At 32.7% G+C, this 19,833-nt stretch overlaps 1 protein-coding gene across 2 annotated transcripts in view; it reads left to right on the forward strand.

The window, feature by feature from the left end:
* The window catches only part of NCAM2 (neural cell adhesion molecule 2), a 562,051-nt gene that overhangs the window by 530,013 nt on the left and 12,205 nt on the right, over positions 1 to 19,833 (forward strand). For both annotated transcript variants that reach the window (XM_021706993.1, XM_008074038.2), the window contains one exon: positions 8,759 to 8,963. In XM_021706993.1, coding sequence (XP_021562668.1) covers positions 8,759 to 8,963 — 205 coding nt within the window. The remainder of the gene's footprint in view (positions 1 to 8,758; positions 8,964 to 19,833) is intronic.

Consider the following 19,833-nt stretch of genomic DNA (forward strand, 5'->3'; position numbering starts at 1 on the left):
GAGTATTAATCTCAACATGAACCGGTTTAATTTATTTCTAGATACAGAAAGAGCTCCAATGAACTCAATATGTTCATTTGAAAACAGAGCATATATATTTTGCGTGATTCTAAAAGCTAATAGCCTTTAGAGTGGTTACAAAGTGTCTATAAGCTGAAGTAATTTCATACAATTAAATCTCATGATTATAATTCAACTTTGATTTTTAATATTTTTAAACTCTTTAATAGACCAAGACTCAATTTTCAGAATATGGACTCAAAAAAAAAAAGAAAGAAAAATCTCATTGCTGTTTTCACTGATAACTATGCTCTTTTCATAGCAATCACCAATATTACCAGCAGTACATAATTTTTTATTTCAAACTGCTCATTGAAGGATGCATGAGATTACATGTTGTACCCACACGGTTTTTATTCAATTAATTCCGTAAGCAGTTTTATATCTGAATAGCATGAACTACACTGAACTTAAAAAGTTGTTAACAAGTGCATCCTGTCAGGAAGCTAAAAGATTTAAATGCTTTTTAAAAATCTCATGAATACGATGAGCAGTTCAAAGGGAAGACAAGATATGACAGAGTAAAAGATTAGCGCACAAAAAAAGTACAGTATTATTTTAGTGGAATGATTTCGATCTACCTTGTAATAATCTTTTGGGTTTTAATCTCATATTTTTACTTTAATGAAGATGAGTTGATAAAAAATCTGGGGGAACATGACAATAAAAATAAATGTAGCCGGGCTCGGTGGCTCAGCCTGTAATCCCGCACCTTTGGGAGGCTGAGGTGAGTGGATTACCTGAGCCCGCGGGTTCGAGACCCGCCTGGGCAGCGAGACCCCATCTCTACAATAAATCAAAAAATCAGCCGGGCGTGGTAGCGCATGCCTGTAATTCCGGCTACTCGGAAGGCTGAGGCGCAAGGATCGCCGGAGCCCAGCAGGTCGAGGCTGCGGTGGCCGGGAGCGGCCACTGCACTCCAGTCTGGGCGACAGAGTGAGACTCCAACTCAAAAAAAAAAATAGTAAAAAATAAAATAAAATAAATAAATGTAGTAGTAACAATAGCAAAAACAATTAATGGCGTATTAGAGGACAAAGTGAATTATAGAAGAAAAGAATGCCCCCAAAACCCAAAATATTCTTATCCTAAAACTGAGCAAAATCAATGTCATATATGAGTGACAATAAGAGCATTATAAGAGTTGTATGACTTTCATCTTTTTTAACATCAGTCTTAAAGCAATCAAGAAAGATTTAAAATCGACATTTAGGAATAAAGGAATTACCGAAAAAGAAAACTTACTGTATAAAAAAATGAATGAACTAATAATAAATGACATTAAAATTAAAAATGTGTTTGCTTCTCATACCAGTAAAATGCATAGCTAAAAGTAGAAAAATGGAAATGATCTTAAGCCTTACTAACAAAAATTTATCAATAACAATTTTAAATTGCTTATGAATGTTAGTAATGTTCAAATGTTTGTACTTGACAAAACCTTGGAAGGTTTGGGGTAAAAGTAGACAAGATCTAATATAAAAAGTGATACTATAAACAAATAACAAGTAACAAGAAGTTGTTATAAACAAAATGTTTTTCAAATAATAGGTTAACAAATTTAAAAATGACATATCTGTATGATGCTATGGAATTCCCAAAGCGCATTCACATATGATCCTAAAGGAGTATTTTATTTAATATACATAGATATCAGTATCAACATTTTATTAATAATGAAAACCGATTCAAGCAATAATTATTAAGCCAGGTGTGGTGACCCACACTTGTAAGCCCAACACTTTTGGGAGGCTGAGGCAGGAAGGTTGCTTTAGTCCAGGAGTACGAGACCAACCTAGACAACATAGCAAAACTTCCTCTCTAAAAATAAATAAATAAAAAGATAAAAATAAATTTAAAAAGTCTATGCTTATGCTATTTCCAATTGTAGTTTGTAAGCCGCAGAATGGGTGAAAGATATGATCTGCTGTGAAATAAAAAATATTCAAATTTCCACTAAGATGTACACTATCTTATCTTTGAATTTTATGTTGTATAATATGAATTGGACATTTCAATGTATGAATATAATATTAAATACTACTTGTTTATAATATGAAATAAAAACACATAGTTTTAGAGGTTATGTTCAATGTGTTTTAAAGTGTATGGGAGAAGTAACTTTTTAAAGTGGCCTACAGTGGAAGAAGAATATAAAATCCAATCATAGTTGCTGTTGGGTTTGCTCTTTTTGTTTTGTTTTGTTTAATTTTGGATGAAGGTCAAATGGTATTTTTAACTATCTTTCCTGATGCCATGTGCAATGATTTTTCTCCTTTTTTCAAATTGACACATTTGAGTAGTATTGAACAGATACTGGAAACGTTTGAAGTTCAAATATGTGTTTCAAGCAGAAAAATTAAATATGAATTAAAACCGAATGTGTCCATTCATTCACGAATGTACATTAGACAATATAAATGCACAGGCCCCAGTATTCCCTGGTTAATAGAAACAGCTTAACCTTTTGCTCTTTTGCTGTGCTATTTGGAATTCAATAAATAAAATTGCATTCTGGGGATATATCATGCTTCATAAGTAAATACAGACTAAATTGATGTATAATGAACCTAAAGAGTTATGTTAATTTTTGCTGCTTCTATTTTAGTGTGTTTCAGGGAACCCCTCTGATTCTTCAGAAATTAAGTGGGCAATGAATAAATGTTTGTGAATCATAAATGGTCCTTTTTTTCCCCTTTATTACAATGTAGCTAAAAACATCTTTAGATAATCCAGGTGTTTGCTTTTACAATAGTTAACAATTCTGGCTTAGAGCTAGCCTGACTGCAGAAGGATGCCTGCTACCCCTTTCTGCACACCAAGTGCACAACAGAGACAAGACTAATTGACTATGTTGTAATTTTTGGCAAATTTTCTTTAAAGTTTAAATATACCAAACTCAAATATAATAAGCCACAGTTTTACTTTAGTGATTCACAAAGCTGTTCATATCCAAAACGGCAGTATATTTAAAACTATCACTATGATCTCTAACACAAAAATTAAATTTCCTTAAATTGGTAAATGAGAGTAATTAGGCATCCACCATATTCTTAAAAGGTAAGCATATTTACTACGTGAAGTATCTTATGAGGAAAATTTTGCCTACTTATTATGTTTGACTATTTTGTTTTAAGTATATATTTCAGAACTCTCAAGAAGAGCCATTTATTCTCCTAATGTTCTATCAATGTATCTAATTTATTCAATTGTAGGATTAACTCTGCAGTATTTAAATGATTCAAGCTCTGAGGTGATGTTTCAAAATATTATGAACTTAAATTAACTTTATAAGATTGCACAGATGTATTTTTGAATTCATTTTTATTGATCTTTATCTACAAAGCAAACCAAAACATTCCCCATAATTACATATCTCCAAGCAGAATTTCAGTAAGTTGAAGGGGTTTTTTTCATCCTTTTAATTTTCTCCTCACCTCTTTCTACACATGGAATATACTATAGATTTATGTCAACATTTTTCATATATCAGTATGTTTTGTTATCCTAGACTGGTTGAAGTAAGACTAAATCAGGAATCATGTAGACTTACTGGTAAGATAGAGTAGATAGTAATATCTTGATAAACACCACATCAAGTTTGTTTGTTTTTATGTCTTTGCCTTCTACACTTATTTCTTATTCCATCCAGCAAATATCTCAAAATAGCTACCACAATTTTGGGAACAGCAACCAACTTAATGGAGATGGAGATCTTAGGACCCTTTGAAATTTTCTCCATGTCTTTATTGCAGCTTTCCAAATCCTGAAAATAATTCTCAGTCTTCTTAGAGAAGATTACACATACACATAGAAAAAGAGTTAAATAAAATATTAAACTGTTTAAGGAGTCAAAAAGCAAGTCTGGTTTTATGAATCTATTAGTGCTGTGGTCCTTAAAAACTAATAATATCAAATGTTATACAACTGGGGTGGTGCAGGGGTGTTCCTGCAGGTGTTACTTCTCTCCTCCAGACCCTTCCGGTCTGTCTTCCTAGCCAACTTCTGACTACCTCCTCTTTCAGAATGACTTTTGTGTCTCAGGTAGGACAGAGGAGGATAGAGTGGGATTTCATCAGGGTAATCAAAATGGCCTGCAATTTAAAATATATAAACTGTTTATTTCTGGAATTTTCCGTATAATAGTTCTGGACCTCAGTCGATCACAGGTAACTGAAACTGCAGAAAACAAAACTGGAATAAGGAAGGACTGCTGTATATAACAAATTTGAATTGAGCTTGTTTTTTCTAATTTTAATGCTTTGATTTTATGTTTTCTTGCAAATTAGAATGCAGTTGCATAAAGATCTGGGAAAATAGATTTAGTAAGCCAACTGCAAAATTTTGTCAGGCTGGGGGAATGCAGCTGAAAGGGAAGTTATAGAAACTCAGACTGGTTCTTATATTTGCTTTCAACAACAAAATATGAACCAAAGTTAGAAGTTTAAAACTTTTGCTTCCTAAAATATTTACTTTTTAAAAAATTCTAATATAAATCCCCTTTTTTATAAGAACAGTACAAAATAATCACTAAAGAGGAATTTTGTAGCAGGAACCTAAATTAGATAAATAATTTACATTGTTGTATCTCACGTTAATAGTTGTTACTTCATTAATAATGGAGATACAGAAATATTGACTTTTCTATAAGAATGTTATGTTTTTTGATGTATTTACTGTACTACATTTTAGCCCTATCTTTTCGTTATTCAGTAGTGAATATGTAACATAAAATGTTGATAAAATATAAAACCTGGAGTTAAATAGTAATTCATTATATATTTCTAATTTGAAGAGATTTTGAAGAGCTTTGTGTGACTTAGGCCACTGACCGCTCGGGACATCTGTTTTCTCTTCTGTAAAGTAGACTTAATAATATTGTTTTCCTAACAAATAGAGTTGTTATAAAAATATAGAATAAATCACATGTGTGATTATTTTGGAAAGCTAAAAAGAAAAGATAAATTTATAATTCTTTAAATAATGGTGCTCAGTTTTGATTTATTAATAGCTAAACCATTAATGATGAAACCATTAATTTATAAAGTAAGAATTTTCTGGATGTTATTGAGAAAATAAATCATTACTAGTCCCCAAATCTTAATGGTGTTACTTTATATGCAATTATGTTTTAATTTGTGAAATATCCAAAGTATAAATAGCAAACTTTTTATTCCTTACTAAATTGGTGGCAGGAAAACACCCAAAATTTTAGGTTGTGTAATTATTACAGCCTAATTTCATGGGATATGATAAAGTATAAGCACTTAAATATATTCTTCATTTGTAATTTTAAAAATATATAAAATTCAACTTTCAAAAGGAAACTTAATTAAATACTTATAGCATAAATTTATTATATTCTTTGCAATGACAAAAATATATTTACTTCTTTATAAAAATAACTTCAAGTAAGCTTCAACAACTTTAATCATAAGTTTAAAAAGTTTAATTTTATCTCTATAGAAAAAGTAATCACTATTTAAGCATCAATATTCCTTTACCATAAAATGTTTTACAAATATAATTTTCCTAAGAGCTCTTTCTAAAGCTAGAAATGAAGCAGATCAATATACTGGGTTAATGCTAAAAAAGTCGCATAAAGAAATATTTATTATTTAAAAGCTAACTAGCCCAACCTGAATCACTAAAAAAAGTAATTGTATTCTTAAGAGGATACTCATTACTTACAGGAGATACTGTTTCACCTTAGATTACTAATGAAGACATATGTTTACACAATAGTTTAACATTTAGTATTTGATGGTATATTTTTTCTCTAAAATATTATTTCTCTAGAATTTTATAATAGTAAAATGATAATAATAACAACCAATACTTGTTAAATGTTTACTTTGTCCTGAGTGATAAGTACCAAGGGTTAAGTATATTACTACATTCACAAGAATCTTCTCAACAACCTTGTGACCTAGTTTGTGGTTGTTATTTTTATTATAACTGTCTCTATTCTAATAAAGAAGCATTGCAGTCTTAAAGAAATTAAATGACTCACCTCAAAGACAATAACAATTAATGATGAAACCAGAATTTTCTGACTCCTGATGTGGTGCATTTAAGAACAAAGAAAGACTCTTCATACTTGGGAAAGGTAAATAGGAATTTGCGTATTTAATCAGATATATCACAGTTGATCTGTAGGATGTATTGCCTGCTTGTAAGAGGAACCAAAATGAAAAAGAGTAACCAGTACATACCGATACGATCATCATGTCATTGTAAACACAGGGCTAATGTCCAAGTGTTCATTCCTCTCTTCTACTCCTTTTTTCTGAGCTTTAGTTGTTGAATCATGTAGCAAATCTAAAAGGATTAAATAGGAATTTTGAAGAAAATATTATATGTTTATATATAATCAAAATATTTCATAGTTTAAGTTGTCTTCATTGTATTGTTATATCAATTCAGGAAGAGAGTCATTTATATTTGCAAATAGATAATGGACGAAAATATACATAATGATTTTTTTTCAATTGCTCACAAAAATCCTAGTTTGCTTGATACAATATTTTTACATCATGAGGCACTATTTATTTTTTAAATCTTACCTAGAGATATACCTTTGAAAATTATTAAATAATTGCTGGTATCTAGTCTACATTTGTCCATAGGGATTATGAAGAAAAGAAAAAAAGAAAAAAGACATTAAATCCCAACACCTGGAAAATTTGATTCCTTCTCTAGTCATTTCTATAAATGAACTCATGTAATAAAAGAATAATACTATGAAAAGCAAGAATGTCTCTGGATACTAGTTAAGCAATTTTCCTAAGCTATCACCTTCTCAGTGACATGTTAATATTTGGTAGAGGAAGGAGATTCTGAAGGTGGAGTAAAAAACATTTTTTCTTTAACATTATTCTGTGTTTATTATGAAAAAACAAAATAATTACAATAAAATATATATTTTGCTTGGGCACGAATGTTCTAAATCTGTTGACTCAGTGCTTAAGGAATTCTCATTTGCCCTGTCATGGAGATGTTGTAGAAGCACATTTGCAAATGTGCACCACACATTGCTTGGGTAAAGTGTCAGGCCACTATGTCAAGAACAAAATGTTTCTTAACCTAGGTGTAAGCTCCAAGCGTGTAAAGCATATGAAGAACTTAAATATATCTTCTGGACAAAACAAATGTAGACATGAGACTCAGTCGTTCTATAGAACAATAAACTGGTATTTCGACAAGTCTGACATATCCAAGGTCAACCTAGTAGTGGCAGATTTAGGGTGTTAACGGTAATTCTAATTACTTTGGACCAATATTTTTTCAAGTCATTATTAAAATATTAAACTTAATTTTAAAAATATGATTTAGGCAGATATAGTTTTGCATTTTTGGGGGGGAGTGGTTTTCTAGAAGCCCAAATTTGAGTCCGTACACATATCTGTCTCTTGTGCTACACATCAGTTACATATTGGACATGTCGTTATTATGCTGGGTGATAAATGTATCTTATTCTTTAAAATAAGTAGAATTTTATAATGTTATGTAAACAAATGCTTAGCATTCATGTTAGGAATAATCCTCCTTTTTCTTCTAGATAACACAATATCACCAGTTTAATTGATTTCTCTAATTGTCCTCATTTTTCTGTCTATATTGTTGTAGTTGTATATCTTACCCTCATAACCAACTACAGACATGTGACACAATGTATTTTTATTATTATATGCCCCCTTTTGCCATTTCTACCTTATCAATTAGAATACTCTATTTTATTCCCAGTCATCTCTTTTTTTCTCTCTCTTTTAATTTTTGTTTTCAAATTGTGGGTTTACAATTTAAATTCAGGTTTAGGTACACAAATTTTCATTGTGCAGTTACCCTTATTGATGAGGTGTGCCACCCTCCTTCCCCAGGCAGATATCAACTACTGTCAATCCCACCTCCCCACCTCCCAACCCCCTGTACCCCCCCCCCCCCCCAGTTTCCCACTACTTTCTCAGTCATCTCTTTCATGGATGTTTTCTGTATGCCTTTTGGGATTTCCTGCAACCACTTGCCAAACAAAAATGGCCCCATCGTCCCTTACCTTCTCCTGATAAGAGTTAACAAAGGGTCATAAGTACCATAACTCTGTAAAAATTTGCCCGCCATCCCACATATTTGTTAAAATATTAACTAGAAAAATAAAAGTGAGCCATTTGTTCTAGAATAATGATCTTTAAATATTCATAGAAAGGTATTTTACTATGCATTCACTGTCAAAGAAAAGTGCTTCAAGTCATTCATTTGCAAGTTTAAGTCTTAAAACTAAAATAATTCCTTATAGAACATTTATTTAGCACCTTTCTTACAGAAGTTTCGGCTACAATTTCCTTTTAACATTGTGATGATCTATCAATGGCTGTGATTTTTTTGATAAAGTATTGTTAGGGATATGATACTATTCATTATCTTATCCACAGAGAATCAAGAAGTATATAGAAAAGAAGAGTTATCTAGACTTGTTTTTCTAAAAGAAAGTTTGGAAAAAATATTTAAATCATTAACATATCAGTTGCTTAAAATATTGTTTGAAAGTCAGAGAATAATATCATTACACTGAATTCTGAGAGTTTCTATCATGTTTTTTTCCGTCTCTTTAGTGAATTCTCGGATGAGATTTATTTTTAAATAATTGTCTAATATTTTCTAATTTGAAGGTTTAATGAAGTTGTTTTCTTTATTTTTCAAGACACACTTTTTAATGGTCTTGGGCTTGGAGCAGTAATTGGCCTGGGAGTTGCTGCCCTTCTGCTAATCCTTGTGGTAACAGATGTCAGTTGCTTCTTTATTCGGCAATGTGGGTTATTGATGTGCATCACCAGGAGAATGTGCGGAAAGAAAAGTGGCTCCAGTGGCAAAAGCAAAGAACTTGAAGAAGGAAAGGCTGCATATCTGTGAGTATCAGGCATCCGCATCATATCCCATTAAACAAGTGTTAAGCTTGAGGGCTTTAGTTGGGCTTTGTTTCCTAAGCAGCGTCAAGAATTTGACTACATGACATTGAACACTGCACTGCCTCCTCCCTGACTTTAAATCTATGGAACATTGACTATTATAATTAAATATTCCAGAACCAAATGACTGTGACAACAGTCTATTCAAAATTAAAATTCAAAGAAATAATCTTGGCTGGGTAAAGTGGCTCATGCCTGTAATCCCAACACTTTGGGAGATGGAGGTGAGAGGATTATCTGAACCCAAGGGTTCGAGACCAGTACGGGCAACTTGGTCAGACCTCGTCTCTCTAAAATAAAATAAAATAATAAAATAAAATTTAAAAAAAATACCCAAGTGTGGTAACATGTGCCTGTAATTCCAGCTACTCAGAAGCCTGAGGTGGAAGGATTGCCTGAGCACAGAGGTCAAAGCTGCAGTAGCCACGATACTGTGAATGCATTCTCGCATTCCAGGTGACAGAGTGAGACTCTGGCTCACCAAAAAAAAAAAAAAAAAAGAAAAAAATTATCTTCACTGAAAAGAATTACTGCTACGATTCAAAGATGATAGACAATCATACAAATGCATTCAATTTTCATTTTTCCCATGACTTTTTTCAGTTTATATTGATTCTACCACCTCGAGCCTTTATCATTTCTTTGGGTTAACCCTAATCCAAATCCTCACCCTAACACTAATACCTTTGAGTTATTTTTAAATGTACAATAAATTGTTTTCTATAGTCACCCTATTGAGGTACCGAACACTAGACCTTATTCTATGAAACCTTATTTTTGTATTCATTGACTATCCCCACATTATGTCCATTTCCCTTCCAGTGTCTGGTAACGATTATTCTACTCTATGTCTCAATAAGTTCCCATGTATAAGTGAAAACATATGATATTTGTCTTCCTGCACCTGGCTTCTATCACTTAACATAATTTTCTCCAGTTCCATCCATGTTGCCACAAATGACAAGATTTCATTCTTCTTCATAAAAATACTCTGTTTTGTATATATACCACAATTTTTTTTTTTTTTTTTTTGAGTTGGAGTCTCACTCTGACACCCAGAGTGGAGTGCAGTGGCCGCTCCTGGCCACTGCAGCCTCGACCTGCTGGGCTCTGGCGATCCTTCCACCTCAGTATATACCACATTTTATTTATTCATCATCCATTTATGGACACTTAAGTTGATTCCATATCCTGGCTACTGTGAGTAGTGCCGCAATAAACATGGGAGTGCAGATACCTCTTCAATATACTGATTTGCTTATTTTTGGATGTATACGCAGTAGTGGGATTGCTGGATCATATGGTAGTTCTATTTTTAGTTTTGCGAGGATCTTACATACTGTTCTCCAGAATGACTGTATTAATTTACATTTCCACCACCAGTGTAAAAGATTTTCCTTTTCTCCACATCCTTGCCTACATTCATTACTGCTGATGTTTCAGATAAGAGCCATATTAGCTGAGATGAGATGATAGCTCATTGCAGTTTTAATTTGCATTTCTCTGATAATTAGTAATATTGAGCATTTTTTACGTATACCTGTTCTCTATTTGTATGTTTTATTTTGAGAAATGTCTATTTAAAAACTTTTGCCCATGTTTTAATCAGATTATTTTTTCCCATTGATTTGTCGAGTTCCTTATATATTTTGTTTATTAATCCCTTGTCAGATGGGTCGTGAATAAATACTTTCTCCTGTGATCTGGTTGTCTCTTCACTTACTATTTTCTTGACTGGGCAGGAGCTCTTTCCCATTTTATTGGTGTTGGTATTTGACTAGTTGCCAATTTGAGGCTGTTAGTAATTGTGTTGCTATGAATAGTCTAGCAAAGGATTTCTGTTTAACTAAGTATGGGATCACTGAGTTACACAGTATACATAGTTTCAGCTTTGGTAAATACTGACAAGTGATGTGCCAATGTAATTGTGTCATTTTAACCTCCTTTAGATTAAAGGTCTTGATTGATCTATATTCCCTTTAACCGTACTTTCCATATATTTATTTATATTATTCTGTTTGATATGTAGTTGTATCTCACTGTGTTACTTTCTCATGCTTTTTGAGTATGTGGACACACTCTTTTATTGAAATTTTATTCAAATATTATACCCATTTTCTATTTTCCGTTAGGCTGTCTTTCTTTTCCCTATTGATGTTTAGGTGTGCTTTTTATGCAACATGTTCTCCATACATGACCTGGCTATATATATAAAATATATATGCATACATATATCCATATATAAACTATGTATATAACATATAGAACTAATTATAAGTATATTACATACTTATATATTATATGATATATAAATATCAAAACATTTTATAAATATTTATGTATTAAGCATAATTTTATATATAGCCTCTTTTCTCATTCTATAACTTACTTTTAGTTGTCAAAATACTGTCGCTGGTGAGCTGAAGCTCTTACTTCTAATATAGTTTAATATTGTAATTTCTCTCATTTTTTTGTTATGTTTTAAAAATCTTTGTCTATAATAGGTCATAAAGTGTTCTATATTTTCCATTAAGTTTTTATAATTTTACATTTAGACCTACAATACAACCGAGTTAAAAGTCCAGACACTTTTCAGTTAATGTTTTTTTTTCCTCTTTTTTTCATTTTAAATATGTGGGGTACAATTTAGGGTTAGGTGCCTATGTGGTCACCGAAGAGGTAAAGTGTGGATATCCTTATTGATGTTATGTGCCCCACCTTTCCTAGAAGTGTCCTACTACTGTGAATCCCTTTCTTATAGTATTATGATAAATGTTCAGGGTCCATTTATGAGTGAGTATATGTGGTACTTTGATATTTGTTTCTGTGATCAATTACTGAGTATTATAGATTCTAATTCCATCTAGGTTTCTGTGAAGTTCATAGTTTTGCTTTTCTTTATGGCTGCGTAATATTCCATCCTGTAAATATACCATATTTTCTTATCCAGTTAATAATTTTTAAAAATTATGTTTAGAAAATAGCATCATTGATTGAAAGTATCATCCTTTTGTCACTAATGACAGTGGCATTTTTGTGATTTCTCAGATGGTCAGATTCAAATTGATCTCTTTTTTTTCTTGCTATTTGATTGCATTGTTCACTTTCTCTATCCTTTTACCAGTACCAGACTTTATTTATTACTAAATTTTGTAATAGTTCTTGCTAAGTGATGGCAGAAGGCCTCCAGCTTTTACTTCTTCAAGGTTGTTTTGCTGTTATTGACTCATATATCCATTTAAACCGAATTGAAATTCCTGCAAAAAGAAAAATCTGCCAAGATTTTGATTGGGACTGAACTCAGACTATAGACTAATTGAGAGAGAACCAATATCTTTACAATGTAAAATACTTTAAGCAATACAGCAATAATTGTGAATTGTGCTTTTTAATAGAATAAGTTTACTTATGCAGTGAAATTTTAAGAAGTGCTTTATTCCTTTGCATGTAATCCTTTCAGGTTGCTCCATATGTCCAGGCAGACAGTACTCTGAACAAATCCACCAAGGGTTATTCATGAGGGTCATGGCACCCTTCCACCTATGCAGCAGCTGCATGCAGTAACCTTAAGGTCAACTCCTTTACTCATAAGGAGTTATTCATTAGAATTATAACAAAACAATTAATTTAAAAATTACTTCTACTGATCACCACTCATCTTAAAATCCACATACCCTTGAAATATTCCTGAAATTGTCAATACATTATTTCATCTTAAACAGAATTATTTTTATCTTTGCTAGAGCCAAAGCAAATTATTTTTCTGAATTGAGAAATATTTTCTGTAATTTAAACTTTCCAAGCTTGAAAAAATACTGACTTTTCCTTATTATCATTTCATGGAACAGATAATTTTAATAGAATTAATTCAATGAAAAATATTAATTTACTATCTGTAATATCATAATGCAATATATTATGAATATCCACCAGGAGTATAGATATTAATAGTAAAGAATATGGATAAGACACTATGAATAATGCAGTTTTTAATTCATATAAAATATCATATAATACCCAGAAATATCTAGAATTGATTGTTGGGTTTAGGAGTTTAAATTCTCTTATTAAATTTCCTCATTGATAACTGAAAAGGAAATCAATTTTAGAGAGTATTTGCTTTTTCCAGTAAAAATAAGAGTATAGGCCATATAATTTTTTTTTTTTTTTTTTTGAGTAAGCCATATAATCTTAAACGTTCTTTACAAATCTACAATTTTTTACTACAGTTGTACATTTTTCAGTAATTAATTCTCTAGTTGATGATAAGGTCTCAGGAGTTCCAGGGAGTCAAAAACCCACTGTATGTTCATGTATCAAATGGAAATAGAAATGGCAGATTCAAAGTTTTAGAAATTGATAAGACTAATAAACATCCATTCTTGAAATTACTCCCCAAAGAGCCACAACTACAGTTTGTACTCTTTTGTGTCTGGCTTTTTACACAAAAATTTGTATTACTCAGAAAAGGAAGCATAAGGTCTTCAGTCTTAGAGAAATAAGAATAAAAACATTTGAACAAGCATTTCATAATATCAGTGCTAAAAGATGGAAGGACAATTGAAATTAAAGAAAAAAACCAGCAGCTTGGCAGATAATACACTTTAAGAAATAATTTTTACCTAAAAATTAAAATAATTTTTTAACTCTAAGACAGAAATAGTCATTCCCTTTCTCAAAAGAAAAGCCTACATGCCAGCTAAAATTTATTTTTCTAAATTAAAAACAATGATTTTCAATCTGCATTTAGATATCAAAATTCTTTTGAAATTCTATGAGCCTAAAATTCAAAAAACTTGACTTTTAAGTTTTTCTGCAATATAACATAACATTTTACTTTGTATACTAGTGTTTTCTCTCTCCTATTTCTCCAAATATGCCTCTTTTTATTTAAAACAAAAAAAGGTTAAAATAGAGTCAGCCATTCATATGCATTTTCTTTTTCAATTGTCTCACTTATTGTTTAATCTCTTACATTTTTGGCTTATGCCTTCACCAAAGCTGCTCTTTTCAGTCATGAGAGGCTTTACGTTATTTAGATTTCATATCTTCCCTCAGTTTCAAATTCTTGAACCATCATGGAGCATTTGACATTGTTTACATTATATCTTGCTAACATTCTTTCATTCTCTTCAAATTATCTGTATTATCATTTTTCAGTTTCCTACCCAGTTATCTCTTTTTTAATGTATAATTTGTCCCATAACTTCACATAATGCCTCTACATGTGTGAATACCAAATAAATGCATGCATCTGGTCCTTATCTTTCTCCAGTGCATTGGGATTCCTGCTGTCTGCCTATTTCTAAACAAAATGGCAATAACTGATGTTCAAAGTGTCTCAAATCTAACAGAATAAATATTCCAACATTTTTTCCTGTTTTTATGATCCTCACCTCTATTAGTGACATAAGTATATTTCAAGTTATACATCAATTCTAGTTCAATAAGAATTAATATAAATCAATAAACATTATAAATAAATATAAATAATAATACAAATCTAAATAATAACATAGGGAACTAATATAAATAAATAAATAAGCTGGGCTTGGTGGCTCAGCCCGTAATCCCACGCTTTAGGAGGCTGAGGTGAGTGGATTGCCCGAGCCCGCGGGTTCGAGACCCGCCTGGGCAACTTGGCGAGACCTCATCTCTACAATAAATCAAAAAATTAGCGGTGCGTGGTAGCGTGCACCTGTAATTCCGGCTACTAGGAAGCCTGAGCGGAAGGATCGCGGGAACCCAGCAGGTCAAGGCTGTGGTGGCTGGGAGCGACCACTGCACTCCAGTCTGGGCGACAGAGTGAGACTAAGACTCAAAAAAAATTTTTTTAAATAAATAAATGTCATCCACTTAGCTAAAATTCTTCTTTATCTGTGTAGTCTCATCTTACTTTGTTTATCATATTAAATTCCCTGTCACTTTTTAAATATTTATTTCTTAGCCTTTTAAAAAATAAGCCATTCTGAATAAATTATAAGCTCCTTGATTATTGGCATTTAGTAATATTAATATTGACACTGAATGGTCTCTTTTTGTCACATATAAGAAGACACTTGTTTCTTCCTTCTCTCCTATATCTATTCTACAATGAACTAGAGAGGCAGAAAACTCTATATTCCCCTTGGTGGTATGTTGTTTTTCAAAAATTCAATCACTTTCATCAGTTTCTCTCAATAAGTACTGACTTACAACTTTACCACATTGTGGAGGAATACCATTTTCAGTCGATTTTAAGCAGATATGGAAAGATTTTAAAAATAGAGAAGAAAAAATAAGCTTAAATTCTGGGGCCTCAATATTCTTGGCCAATATAATTTTTTCTTCTGTAAATATTAGGGTTTTTTTCATTCACAAAATGAGTATATGCATTTCTGCCTCACATGTGTGACTTAAACTTTAAAATGCATGCAATTCATTTTTCTTTTAATGTTAGGAATATAAGAGAATTCCTTCTGCATGGCTGCATTTTTGTTATTATCTCTTAGCTTATTTCAATCCTCCTAGGTCATTTTTCTTTGACCATTTGTCATCAATATGTATGGCATATTTCCACTTTTTTGAGATGGTAATTAGATAACATATTTTCAGGTTAAAAAATTAAATTCAGTTGTTCTCAGACAAAATGCCAGTTGCATATTTGTTGGACGTGAAACACAGTAAAGAACCAACAGAAATTAGTCTTTATTGCAGGCTTAAACAAAATACTAATGTGAAATGTGATAAATATAGTAGGAACAATTAATGATCCAATATATTGTGCTTTCTTCCTAATAACCTATTATACCTCTTAATAACTTTCTGTGATTTTACAGTCTTGCTAACACTATAAACAGCCTGAGCTTGGTGTCTCAGCCTGTAATCCCAGTGCTTTGGGAGGCCGAGGTGAGTGGATTACCTGAGCCCATGGATTCGAGACCCGCCTGGGCAACTTGGCGAGACCTCATCTCTACAATAAATAAAAAAACCAGGCATGGTAGCATGCACCTGTAGTTCCAGCTCCTTGCAAGGCTGAGGTGGAAGGATCACCAGAGCCCAGCAGGTCGAGGCTGTGACCACTACACTCCAGTCTGGGTGACAGAGTGAAACTCAAACTCAAATTCAAACTAAAAAAAAAAAAAAAAAAAAAAAAAATATATATATATATATATATATATAAACAGATCACAAAACTTAATTTTAGTTGTTTTTTTAAAAAGTAGGCACATGATAAAAAAATTGAAAAAGCAATGTGTTGTATACCATAAGTACATAAGTGGATGTATAATATCTATGTAATATATGCATATTCTATATGTAATTATGTTATTAGATATAAAGATATATGTGTGTTAAGTTTTATATATTTTCATTGTTGTTCAGACATTGAGAAAATATTTATTAAATAAATATTAGGTTATAAACACTGATACAAATTAGTGAACAAAACAAGCAAAAACAAGAAACTCATTTTTCTAATGGGAAAAGACACTTAATAAACATTAATGCCGGGCTCGGTGGCTCAGCCTGTAATCCCGCGCCTTTGGGAGGCTGAGGTGAGTGGATTGCCTGAGCCCGTGGGTTCGAGACCCGCCTGGGCAGCGAGACCTCATCTCTACAATAAATAAAAAAAATCAGCCGGGCATGGTGGCACATGCCTGTAATTCCGGATACTCGGAAGGCTGAGGCGGAAGGATCGCCGGAGCCCAGCAGGTCGAGGCTGCGGTGGCCGGGATCGGCCACTGCCCTCCAGTCTGGGCGACCGAGTGAGACTCCAACTCAAAAAAGTAAAATAAAATAAAATAATAAAAATAAAAAAATAAACATTAATGAGTTATTATTTGATATTGAGTCATTAAAGATATCTCAGAAAGGTGACTTTAAGTTTAAGCATGATTGATAAGCAGTCTGGAGTATAACAATTAGCAGCAAGAACATTTTATGCAGGTGTAAAACCGTTAATATAAAGGTTCTAAGGTGAGAATTAACTTGATATGTTCAAGGAACATTGAAACTGAACTAGGAGCCTGGCTCGGTGGCTCAGCCTGTAATCCCACGCCTTGGGAGCCTGAGGTGAGTGAATTGCCTGAGCCCGCGGGTTCGAGACCTGCCTGGGCAACTTGGTGAGCCCTCATCTCTACAATAAATCAAAAAATCAGCCGGGCGTGGTAGCACGCGCCTGTAGTTCCAGCTACTTGGAAGGCTGAGGCAGAAGGATCGCCGGAGCCCAACAGGTCGAGGCTGCGGTGGCCGGGAGCGGCCACTGCACTCCAGTCTGGGCAAAGCAGTGAGACCCCAACTCAAAAAAAAAGAAACTGAACTAGGAACCAAAGTATTGATCATGTTCTTGGGTCAAAGGAAGAAATCCGAACTTTATTAGAATTAGAAAGGGTTTAAGAGAGTTACTTTAGATGCTTGGTGAAGAATGGATTGTTGGGGTCTGGTAAGTTTAGAAGACAGGTTTAGAATCAGGGAGAACTGGTAAGAGGACTTCAAAAGTCTCCAGATGAAAAATTATGCTATTTTCAACTCTAGGCAGTAGTATTAGAAACATGTAGTGGATATAGATTAGATAAAGTTGAAGTAGCGTCAACCACTTGTTGATTTATTTTACTTTTAGGTACATGAAAGAGAAATCAAATAGTACCTTCATATTTTTGTTTTGACTAAATGAAGGAATGGTGGTAACCATGTGCAAACAACCAGGTGCACACAACTGCTGCTGTTTATTTTCATTTAACTCTACTATTTGTTAATTTGTCCACCAACAAATTTGTTTATAAATCCTGCTGAGTTTAATTAACCTTAAGGAATTGGGAAAATGAAAGCACATGGTTAATTTCATGCTTATTATTGATCATACCATTTTTTAATAAAAACTTTCTTTCTTGGGAAAACAGACTTCAATGCTTTTTCAAAATGTATTATGCAATTTTTAAAAAGATTTAAAATCATTATAAGAAATAAGGTATAACTGATTTGACTAATTGATTTTATACCAGCTCTGAATTGGTTTCCAAGCATTCTGTGACCAGTTCTTGTATGTTATCAAAAATTATAAGACTATGATGCTTTATTACACAACACATTAATTACACACTTAGATAATTTTTTGTTTTAAGAACATCATGTAACAGAAAAAAGAGAATGTTAAATCAGTGTTATAGAGGATAGCATTAGTGTACAATTCTAGAATATTTCATTTTAATTTGGTTCTTATCAATTTCAATAAACACGTGTCTCACATTTCCAGAGTTTTTCTTGTAAAAATGACTGAGTTTATATTTCATTACTATTTATTTGCTACTATTTTCTCAGTATTAATGTTTATGAAAAATCTTTATTAAAAATTTACATAAGAAAGTACTGTTCTAAATACTGGGAATGCACCTGTGTGAAAATGCAGACTCATTCCTTGACACCAGGAAACTTATTCCGACAGAAAACACATTTTAATTTTAAAATGTTAAATGAATGAATAAATGTATTATTTCTTAGAAATGCTATGTAAAAAATAATTTACCTAGACATACTTATCTGAGCAAGTTACAAAATAAGTAAAATGGAAAATTAAGAATAAACCAGCAGAAGTGTGTGTGTGTGTGTGTGTGTGTGTTCAGACAGGAACTAAACAGTAAAAGGTTTGTTGTAAGAGAAAGTATAATTTGGTCCACAAACTGAAGAAATATATAAAATGTATAAAATACCATATATAAATATAAAATAAATGTATAAAATATCAAATATGTATTTTCTGAATAAATCTGATAGAAAAAATAATGAACACTCTCAGTTTGCAGCCCAACAGGCAAGAATATTCAAAGGTATCACTCCCTCCTAATAAAAAGTGAAAAGCTAAAAAAATTGAAAATTAACAACTCTTCTTAAATTCATAAGAAAAACGAGACTATAGTGCAAACTTCCATCTGCAAAATTGAAAGCCAGAGAAACAGATTCAGAAAATCACAACTTATCAGAGCAGACCCTTATAAACAGAAAACTTTATGGGAACTTGTGCTGAGATAAGAAAAAATAATAAAATGTTATTAACAAGTTGTTGGAGGCTTGATGTGGACCAGTCTGTGACTTGAAGACTCCAGAGAGACCCAGTCATATGGAAACATTATACTTTTGAGGATTTAACCTTTGGGAGCTTAACCAAGTTCTTATAATGAATATTGGAGAAAAATTTCCTCATGATTTTGGAATTGGAAATAGGGAAAATAACAACTTTGAATACACCAGAATATTTTGTTATTAGTGAGATCTACCCTCAGAAGAAACCACTTAACCAAAGTCTAACTTGATGAGATTTCATCAGATCCTAAATGACACAAAGCAATTAACCAATACAACCTTGCACTAGGCTTCCATGTGGAAATGCCCAACTCCAGCTCATTCTAAACACTCTGCCCTGCCAGAGTTGGGACAGGGCTTGAGAAGCACTTTTATTTTTTCTGAGTTGGAGTCTCACTCTTTTGCCCAGGCAGGAGTGCAGTGGCATACTGACAGTCACCACAGGCTCAACCTGCTGGGCTTAGGTGATCCTGCCACTTCAACCTTTCCAGTAGCTGGAACTGCAGATGCATGCCACCACATCTGGTTGGTTTCTGTGTGTGTGTGTGTGTGTGTGTGTGTGTGTGTGTGTGTGTGTGTGTGTGATTTATTTTAGAGACAAGGTATCATCAAGTTGCCCAGGCTGGTATATCGAACCCCCAGGCTCAGGCAATCCTCTCACCTTGACCGCCCAAAGTGCTGGGATTACAGGCTGAGCCACAGAAGCACAGATTCATAAATTTACAGATTCATGACCTAATCATAGAGCTAT

The sequence above is a fragment of the Carlito syrichta genome, unplaced genomic scaffold, assembly GCF_000164805.1.
Source record: "Carlito syrichta isolate Samal-C Ts95f unplaced genomic scaffold, Tarsius_syrichta-2.0.1 Scaffold316281, whole genome shotgun sequence".
NCBI classification, from domain to species: domain Eukaryota; kingdom Metazoa; phylum Chordata; class Mammalia; order Primates; family Tarsiidae; genus Carlito; species Carlito syrichta.